This window comes from Bactrocera neohumeralis, chromosome 2, assembly GCF_024586455.1.
Source record: "Bactrocera neohumeralis isolate Rockhampton chromosome 2, APGP_CSIRO_Bneo_wtdbg2-racon-allhic-juicebox.fasta_v2, whole genome shotgun sequence".
NCBI lineage: Eukaryota > Metazoa > Arthropoda > Insecta > Diptera > Tephritidae > Bactrocera > Bactrocera neohumeralis.
The window spans coordinates 66,928,659-66,938,521 of record NC_065919.1 but is presented as its reverse complement, the minus strand read 5'-3'; the positions used below and the strand labels follow the sequence as shown (position 1 = coordinate 66,938,521).

Sequence of the window (9,863 nt, the reverse complement as noted above, 5' to 3'; positions counted from 1 at the left end):
CACCTGGAACGTTCCGACACTCTATAGCAATGGTGCCGCTATCCAGCTGTAGTAAATGTCCTAGAAAAAAATCGACATCACCGCTATCCAGGTAATGCAATTGAAAGAATCTTGTTGCACTAAATATTTTGCATTCAGCCTACTGAATGGCAGTAACACCAGAAGATGGTGAACCCGATTTAACAATCTATGACGATGGAGCGAACGTTCCATTGACCGACCATGAAGAAGTTAGAATAGCTATTACCCGTCTGAAGAACAACAAAGCGGCGGGGCCGATGGATTTCCGGCCGAGCTATATGGTGCAGGGCATGGACGATGATAACATCTGACGACGCCATTCACATTGTTCAGCGAATTAAGAGAAAGCGGTTACGCTGGTTAGATCATGTCCTTCGAATGGATGAAAACACTCCAGCTCTGAGAGTATTTGACGTATTACCCGAGGAAGAGAAAGACCTCCACCATTGGAAAGACCACGTGGAGAAGGACCTGGCTGCATTTGGAATCTCCAATTGCAAACAGCGAAAAGGAAGAACGACTGGCGGGCTGTTGTAACCTCGGCTATAACCTCGTAAGCGGTGTCTACGCCAAATTGTTAGAACGCTTGGAGGAAGCGTCTGAGAAATGCGCGGCCACGTTGTTAAGATCGTACTTGGCAAAGTCACGAAAGAGGTTGATCTTCTGCTGGGAATGCACAACTGGCGTAATCTCGCACGGGATAAAGGCAGCTGACCGAGTTTTGTGTTCTCGGCCCAGATCGACCTAAAAACTTACAAACATTTAAGGAAACAATACCAAAGTACCTTTTTTTGAGCTTTATTCAAACTGAATGATTATGGGTGAAATCATGTCAAGTAATCCCTGAAAATTTCGCAAAATAGTAGTTTAGCTGAAAATAATTTTACAATTTGATCGTGCTCTAAAATTCAACCTTCAAAAACATTAACAAAAATATGAATTTTGACGAAATATTTATAACGCGTGGTATGTGTCTGGTCCATTAAGCAATGAACTGCCAATTTTGAAAATCGGTGATTTTGCGAAATTTTCGCGAACCACTTGACCTGGTTTGACCCTTATTTATTTTTTCCGGTGATGATTTATGAGCCATTTTAAATGTTTTAAATTATCACCTTTACTTCTCTTAAAGCTAGATAATAATACCTTCCAAATCAACGTTTCTTCTGCCTTGGAATCCACTTTCGCCAGCGTACACTTACCAATTCGATCGCAAATATGATGGAGGCCAGCGTCCAAGCAAAGCCAAAGAAGGGCCACATGAAAGAAAAATATGCCATATCAAGCGGTTGTTCGAGTACATGATCGCCGCGTGTAAGACTTTTAATGACACCAGAGCGCACCGCCTCCAGATATGTCATGTAAATCAAATATTCTTGCAAACCGTGATCCACAATGCGTGTAAGAAACAGATCCAGCGACTCTTTGAATATCGAATTTCGCGGCAGAAAGAAACAGTGGAATATACGTGGCTTCAAACAGATGTCTGTCATACGAAAAATCGGTTGCTTCAGCTTGAGCATTTGCAGTTTGAACAAATGCCAGGAAAATACGTCAGTCGGATAAGCGTAACTGGTGTTAAAGCCTAGTTGCAGTTCGCCAAACTTCTCGCGAGAGTCGATAATCTCCAGAGATCGCTCAATGTGCGCACATGCCTCCCCACACCACATGCGGACATAGGCGTAGAACTCTTTAGAGAAGAGCACTTTGTGGCCATCATCGTCCAAATCATGCCAACTCTTCGGATTGCGCACCATTGTCGGCTTAGTCATAAACGTATTTAGATGGGCCGTAAAGTCTGTGTAAAGGCATAAGGAGCACACGGCCGATACACAAATTATCAAACGTAACGTGACCAAGTGTTGCATGCGCAGCGGATGCACTACGCCGAAATTCGATGATAAATAGTTGGGTTCGAGCAGCGCGGCGAAAAAGTTTTTCTGAAATCGCCGACCGACGCGCATGTATTGAAAACGTCTACATAGACAGAACAGCATAACGGACGACGAGAAACTGAGTAGCCAAAATGTCAGATGTTGCCATTTGCCATAGATGGCGAGGAAACTCCAAAAGGAATGATGTCTCACAATCGGCGCCATAATGTGCAAGCTGCTAACACCAAAAGGTATTGACGCCTCATCGAAATTTTCTGCAATTTCAATGAACATGCGACTTGTCGGTATATCGAGCTGGTTGCTGGCCACGAGTTCGCCTATACGGGGGGAAATAGTGACGTCATTGAGTAATATCGGTACTGGATAAGTGAGCGTGGCATTGAGGTAGTTTGCATATATCTCCATAAGCTTTTGCACATATCCACCAATCTTCACCTGACCATCGAGCTCGTATGTGAATGACCATGGAAATATTTGATCGGGTACCGTGCGTATGCCGTAACCTTGTAGGTCTAACATGCGTCGTGGAAACACCGCCATACCGTTAACATCAAACATTTTCACTTCCAATTCGAAACTCGGAAATATACTATAACTGTAAAATAATTTCGTTTCGGAAAAATCGTCAAAGATCACGACAACATTGAGTAATTTTTCCGCCTCGCAATAGCGGAAAACTAGTCTCAAATACGTTTCCACTGTTTCGTGTGTTAGACGCTCAGCGCTGCTGAGTATTATACGTTTCTGTCGCATGCGTTCAAGTGTCGTGGCGAGTGTCGATAGTACCGTCTCGAAATCTGTGAGCTGTGCTACGATAAGCATATCTCTGTTAAACCTGTTTGAGATTTCTTGGTTGATTTTACTGACAGTTTGTATTATAACGGGTTTCCTAAAGTGTTCAGTAGCAGCGCGTAAGAATAAATTCAGTACTTCGCTATGCCTTGGCTCACCGTAGAACAAGCAATTCTCAAAGTATTCCTCGGCGTTTATTGCTGCCAGAAAGTCCTTGTAGCTTTGTAGTTTGCGATTTTGAGTATTCTCTGCCAGAATTGTCATTTCAATCAAGCCTATATGAAACAGCGCAAAAGTTGTCAAGAGCAAAACTATTTGCCGAGCGGTCGCCATTTTATGAGATGTTGCGGACTGCAACTGGCAATGCTTTACTTCTAATTTTACTTTACGTAGTGCATACAATAGAATTTCTATCCATTTTATTTATTAGTGAAGTAACTTACTTGCCATACTTTTAAAATAATTATCTCAGAATAATTGTTCCGCTATTATTTTTTGATGCCATTTCAATTGTATGAAATTAGAATTATCTTAGATGATGAATTTAAATTACCATAATTTGCTTCTTCCCCATAATTGTCTGAATATTTTTGGAGCGCTCAATATAGCGCGTCTCTCCTCTGCTTCGTAAAATAAAGTTAATGGTCAAGGCATTAATTTTAATGCCAATTAGTTGTCCCTCTCGCTCTTAATATAATTGGCTGTATGTCGCATGATTGAATTCTTTTGAATTGCGAGCTCAGAAAATAATCGTTGCTTCTTAGAGTAGAAACTAAAAATATGATTTAGCGAATGGGAACCAGATTTTGTAGTTACCAGTCCTTTGACATCTTCTTAGTATATTTATTTTCAAAATTTCACTTTGATTTTTTTACAAGTATTTGACTATAAAATATACGACTCGAACACTAAGAAGAACTTTATAACTTCTGTTAGCTTGATGATTCTAATATTACAGACTAAAAAGTTATGCAATTTAGGCTCTAAAATTAATCAATATAAATGTTGTGAGTATAAGGATAATTTTGATTCAAAATCTTAACCCGATTACCTATAGAACCTATAGAAACTCTTCAGTTACAGAGTTTGTCCGGAAAGTAATAGGAATGATTTTCTTTCGCCGCGACTGTACTTCGGAGCGTGTGCGCACCGACTGGATTCAGTAGAGAGCGTTTCTAACTAACGAACGAGCGGCTGGTGATCGTGTAGAGTCAAGCAAACATTTTCGCGCGACGTGTTTCTGTGAGTGGTGCAAGCCGAAAACGCAGCGTTCGTTAGAGCAGAGGTACGCGATTAAATTCTGTGTGAAACTCGTTAAATCTGCGACAGAGACATTTGATATGATCAAGCAGGCTTACCCAGATGTTGCTTTAGCAAGAAGTTGAGTGTTTCGGTGGCACCAGACCTTTTTTGAGGGCCGGGAAGAGGTCGCTGATGGAGACCGAAAGAATGAGCAAATCCAAAGTGAAAACGCTACTCATTGTCTTTTTTGACATCAAAGGCATCGTCCTCCATGAATTTGTTCATCCTGGACAAATCGTAAATGGCAAGTTTTACGTAGAAGTCCTCAAGAGACTCAAACGAAGGGTCAATCGGGTCCGACAACACATCGCAGCCGATTGCAAGTTGCGCCACGACAACGCCCCGGCTCACACCGCCTTTCTTGTGAACAGTTACCTAACCAAGGCCGGCATTCCAACACTTCGGCAGCCGCCCTACAGCCCAGATGTGGCCCCCTGGACTTTTTTTGTTTCCTTGCCTGAAAAGACCTATGAAAGGTAAGAATTTTGAAACGAGAGGGTGATCAAAGCAGCATGCACCTCGATTTTCAAGGCTATTCCGGAGAATGCCCTTCGTGACGCCTTCATAGATAGCAAGCACTCCAAAGATATCAACTTAACGAGATGTACACAGAAATCATTCACGAATAATTGGGCGCGAGACACCTTTGTGCAAATGCCGCGCGAGCTCACTTTTGACCAAAAAACAACGACGAGTTGATGAAAACTCAACCATCGGATTATAGTGTCTGTATTTTGAGAAGCGCATGGAATAATTTTTATTGATTTTACCTTCAAAAAGGAAGGACAATACGTAGCGTTGGTCCGTTTGAAGGACGAAAACCGGCCGCATTTGAAGAAAAAAAAAGTGTTGTTTCAGTAAGATAATGCTCCGCGTCACAAGTCGGTGAAAATTCATGAAATTCAAGCTTCGAATTGCTTTCGCATTATGCGTACTATCTAATCTCATAAGCATGTTCGTTGAGAAGAAATTTTCGTCGAACAAAGAGGTGATCGCCGAAACTGAGGCCTATTTTGAAGCAAAAGCCACATCGTAATACAAAAATGATCTAGTTGAAGCGTCGCTACAATCAGTGTGATCACCCTTGCATGGAACCATATTTAATAAAAAAAAAATGATTTTTGTAAAAAAAATGTGTTTTACTATAGGAGGTCAGGGACTTTTCAATTGAACTATTATTTAAATAAATCTGATGGTATTTATATTTAGATATTACTGATAGTTTAAATAATTAAAATTTTATTTCATTTCCGAAATCACAACTCCAACAATTTTTTGTGGAATCAAAATGGAATGAAACCAACAGCGTTACAGACAATCTAAGAAACAAAATTGAAGGTGATGAAGGTAAAACAAATATATTTCAATATCTGAGAATAACACCACATGTCATTGCAACCACAACAAAAGCAACAAATAATCACATATGCGTTGGAAAAATTTCAAATCAAACAAAAGGCCGAGCCATTATTTGTTGTGACGCAACACCCGGTCGTTCGGATCACATGCAATATTCACACACCTACAAACAACAACAACAGCATATACTTACATAATATGAATAAATGCATATAAAAATGTCCGCAGACAACTGACAACAAATAACAAATTACACAATGTTGCCATAAACACAAAGGACGAACGGCGCGGCCCGCCAGCGACAAGGAAGCGCACAATAAACTCAATGACATTTCGATGGAAATTCAACAAAGCAACAAAAAAGCAAGCAAACACAAATATTCTACATATATTTGATTGCGATTTGCTTGTTTGTTGTTTGGTGTTGGCGGCGAGCATGTCTTGGCTACCGCAAACCCATTGCCGAGAGAGGCGTGCGAGCGTTGCCGGTCCAAGAGTGTACGGCTGGATTTGTCGGAACAGCGCTGAGCTATGGCGTCATCGACGCCTGTGGGCTAAACCGTGGGCGAACCACCCGCTGATCGAATCAAACGGCAATTGGCACAACCAACAACAATACGAAGGGCGGTGAAAGAATGGCGAAGAGAAAAAGGACAATCGAAGGGTTTGACAGGATCATCGCATGATTGCTGGGTAAAAATACCGTGTGCGCCTAATTGCGGCAGTACACAAACGCACACACATACGGATTCGTAAGTAGTAATATGAACTCGGTTTGTGCCGCAAAAAGTGTCCTTCGTTGTGGTGTACAAACAGAGTGACGCCTACGGCATAAAGACAAATGTGTGTGTAAGCATGTATGTGTGTATTTAACAAACTTCATCAATAGCCGGCTGTTGTTGAGCAGTCAAAGCGGGTGGCCCCATTATTTACTGTGCCAATTGAATTTGTCTATTGAGTTATTAAGCTCACGGCAGGCAGTAATCGGGTATTTGTGGATATATGCATGGGAGTATAGCAAAATCTTTCAGGTGAGAAGTGGAGTGCCGAATTGATTGATGAAATGTTTCCGAAGAAAGCATTAAAAAGAAAAGAAATTGTTTGATCAAAATCGTAAGTAGAAATCGATTGAGTTGCTGCAAATCGAATGAAGTGGAGAGAACTGCTGAATGAGAAGAGCCCGAGGCGTGTGCAGATAAATATTTAAGCGTGGTTTGTTATTACTAGAGACTGAGATTATTGCAGAGTTGACTGTGCTGGCCGTTTAAAAATCCGAATTCGTTCAGATCGCGTAGATCCGATTACCATGGCGACTATGGTTTGACTAAGCATTGCAGTTGCTGAAGTTTTTATGAAACAATTTCATTTCATTCCCATATTGGATACTTCGAAAGTTAAATAACTCAACCAAACGAAGAACAAAAGTCAAATTAGCTCCAATAAGTTAAATTTTCTTCAAAAATTAAATACAAATCTTAATATCGAAATTTTTTTTTTGAGTAAACAACTAAGCGGTCAGTAAAACCTTTAAAAAATATATGGATGATTTTAAGGCAATCTCTTTGTTGTTCCCCACATATCCTTTTTCCCCTCGGCTCATGAATACCTATGTATACTAGGACCTGTCTAAGAGGCCTTTGAGGAATAGGTTAAACTCGAATTATATCCATGTTTGCTTTTATATCTTCCCATCCCTCCCATAATTGTAACGTGTTCGATTTTTCTAGAAACATATTCAATCGACCGCAATTTGGAGTCTGGCTGTAGGCCAAATATTCTTCAATGACAGTGTTGAAAAATACAGTAGTCGTCAAAATAATGTCTTTAGTGATGAATACATGGACTAATTCTGCAACCATATTTGAAATAGCTCTGAAATCTGGCTCTTGCTCTTAATATTTATAGCTTTTCATAATACCCGAAAATTCTGTCCGAATATCTAGCATAGCATAGTACAAATATTTTCAAATTGTAACCAAAGTGTACGAACTGCCAGGCATTTTCAAATTTTTCCGCATTGTTTACTTAATAAATGGTGTTCTGATTGGATATTTGCCATGTTTCAACACTCTTGGCAATAAATAACCACTAACAGAATGATTATTTTCCGGAGCGAATTGATATTGAAGTTACTTTCACTTCTAACGGGGTTTTCAATAGGAATACTACAAAAGCAGGTCGATAGGGACAGCAAACGATGCCATATTTTGACATTTCTCCTCAGTTAGGTTTGCCATTTCATCATGGAAAGTTATACGATCCAACAACGAGTCGAAATTATTAAAATTTACTATCGAAATTCGTAGTCAGTGGCCTAAACTTTAAGAGCCAACTTTATAAGACCAAATTGACGCAATAACTGAAACCACCAGTATTCGTGAATTCGGCTGAGCAAAAACTTGAAAGAAAGCTCCAACCAGCCAGCTAAAAATATGAAAAGTGTTTATGGTCAAAGATGTCAAAGATGCCGATAAAATGGTGGAAAATAAAGAGTCCGTCTGAAATCACATTTTTTTATGTCATTTCGATTGCCCAGCTAGAAAGCTGAAAATTGGAAAAAATTGGGGAAAAACAGGCTGAATATACCAAAAAGAAGTACGACGACTCTTTATGGGTGCCACACGAGTTAACAGAAAAAAAAACTTCATGAAACAAGTTAAGATTACGCTAACGGTGGTTAAAGCAAGATTGAAGGTCAGAGAACTTTTCCACAGTGCGTCAACGAGGAAGTACGCTTCGCTACGGCACTCTTATTTCGGGACGCAGTTGGACTTATCTTATCAATGAATCAATTTCAGAAAAGTTTTGGCCAATAGGAATGGAAAAATTTCAAGAAATTTCAGCTGAAAAAAAAAGGCTGAATATAAAGAGAAGCACGATGTATAGATGCCATACGAGTTAACAGAAAAAAATTTTATGAAACAAGTTAAGATGCAATTGGACTTATTTTATCAATGAATTATAGAAGAGTTTTGGGCAATAGGAATGGAATTATTTTCCATCGGGAAATCGCTAGTTCACAAAAAGCGATAGTAATCGCTAGGACGCTCCTTGTTCCATAGACTGCGCTATTCACCGTAGCCAATGCGCAATGAACTATAAATATTCTGCAGAGCCTTTCCCTCGAAAACTCGTAACGTCGACTCATCAGATTTTGTCATCCTTCATGCCTCTGCAACATATAGCAGGACGGGGATGATGAGTGACTTGTAGAGTTTGGTCTTTGTTTGTCGAGAGAAGACTTTACTTCTCAATTGCCTACTCAGGTCGAAGAAGCAACTGTTAGCAAGAGTTATTCTGCGTTGGATTTATTGGTGTTAATGCTTGTTGTAAGATCGACCAAATTATCTACGACTTGAAAGTTATGACTGTCAATAGTGACATGCGAGTCAAGTTGCGAGTGCCACGACTGTTTGTTTGATGACAGGAGATATTTCGTCTTGCTCTCGTTCACTACCAGACCCATTTGCTCGGCTTCCTTATCTAGTCTGGAGAAAGCAAAATTAACGGCGCGGTTTTTGAAGCCAATGATATCAATATCATCGGCGTACGCCAGCAGCTGTGCACTCTTATAGAAAATTGTACCCGCTCGATTAAGCTCTGCAGCTCGAATTATTTTCTTCAGCAGTAGATTGAAGAATTCACGCAATAGGTAGTCTCCTTGCCTGAAACCTAGCTCGTATCGACGGGAGGTTCTTCCCGATTCTGACGGAGCGTTTGGTGTTGCTCAACGTCAGCTTATACAGCCGTACTGGCTTTGTGGGGATACCAAGTTCAGACAAAGCGGTATAAAGGCAGTTTCTTTTCGTGCTGTTAAAGGCGGCTTTAAAATTGACGAAGTGGTGATGTGTGCCCATTCTTCTTTCACAAGTCTTTTCCAAGATTTGGCGCATGGTGAAAATCTGGTCGATAGTAGATTTTCCAGGTCTAAACAAACAGTGATAAGGTCCAATCAGTTTGTTAACAGTGGGCCTCAGCCTTTCACATACTATGCTCAATAAGATCTTATGTATATGCGATATTAAGGAGGCTTGTTCCACGGTAATTGGCGCAGATTGTGGGGTCCCCCGCTTTGTGGATTGGGCAGAGCACACTTAGGTTCCAATCATCGGGCATGATTTCGTCCGACCATATTCTAGAAATTACTCTCAAAATGGCCAGAACTTATCGAACAAAACGTGCAAATTGTACCAAAATCGGACTCTTATCCTTCTATTATTGTAGATTTGTAGTAAGTTTACAGTTATTGAAAATTAAATTTTTTTCATTAAAATTATTATTTTTTAAATACAGTTTCATGCTCGAGACTCATGATGATCGAACACCAAGGACGTTTCGTGCTCACACGCACACCCTAACACTAACGCACAGTTTCAGTGCTTATTAGATTGCTGTGCAGCTATTTTTCCCACAATCTACGCCCATAAAGTGCTACCAAAATTAATTATTTATCACAAGCGATGCGAGTGCTATATCTCCGACCGATTTTCAATC

At 40.3% G+C, this 9,863-nt stretch overlaps 1 protein-coding gene across 1 annotated transcript; it reads right to left on the bottom strand.

Moving 5' to 3' along the window:
- Positions 1-585: 585 nt before the first annotated feature.
- On the bottom strand, positions 586-2,972 carry LOC126762681 (uncharacterized). Its single transcript, XM_050479646.1, has 2 exons — positions 1,224-2,972; positions 586-765 (listed from the first exon to the last, which is right to left on the bottom strand). The coding sequence occupies exons 1-2, from the start codon at positions 2,970-2,972 to the stop codon at positions 586-588; spliced, it is 1,929 nt and encodes a 642-aa protein (XP_050335603.1).
- Between the last annotated feature and the right edge of the window lie 6,891 nt (positions 2,973-9,863).

Coding starts and splice junctions, on each gene's coding strand:
- LOC126762681 (XM_050479646.1), bottom strand. CDS start 2,972: ATGACAATTCTGGCAGAGAATACTCAAAATCGCAAACTACAAAGCTAC. Junction 766..1,223: donor TCATATTTGCGATCGAATTG/GTAAGTGTACGC, acceptor GTAAGTTTTTAG/GTCGATCTGGGCCGAGAACA.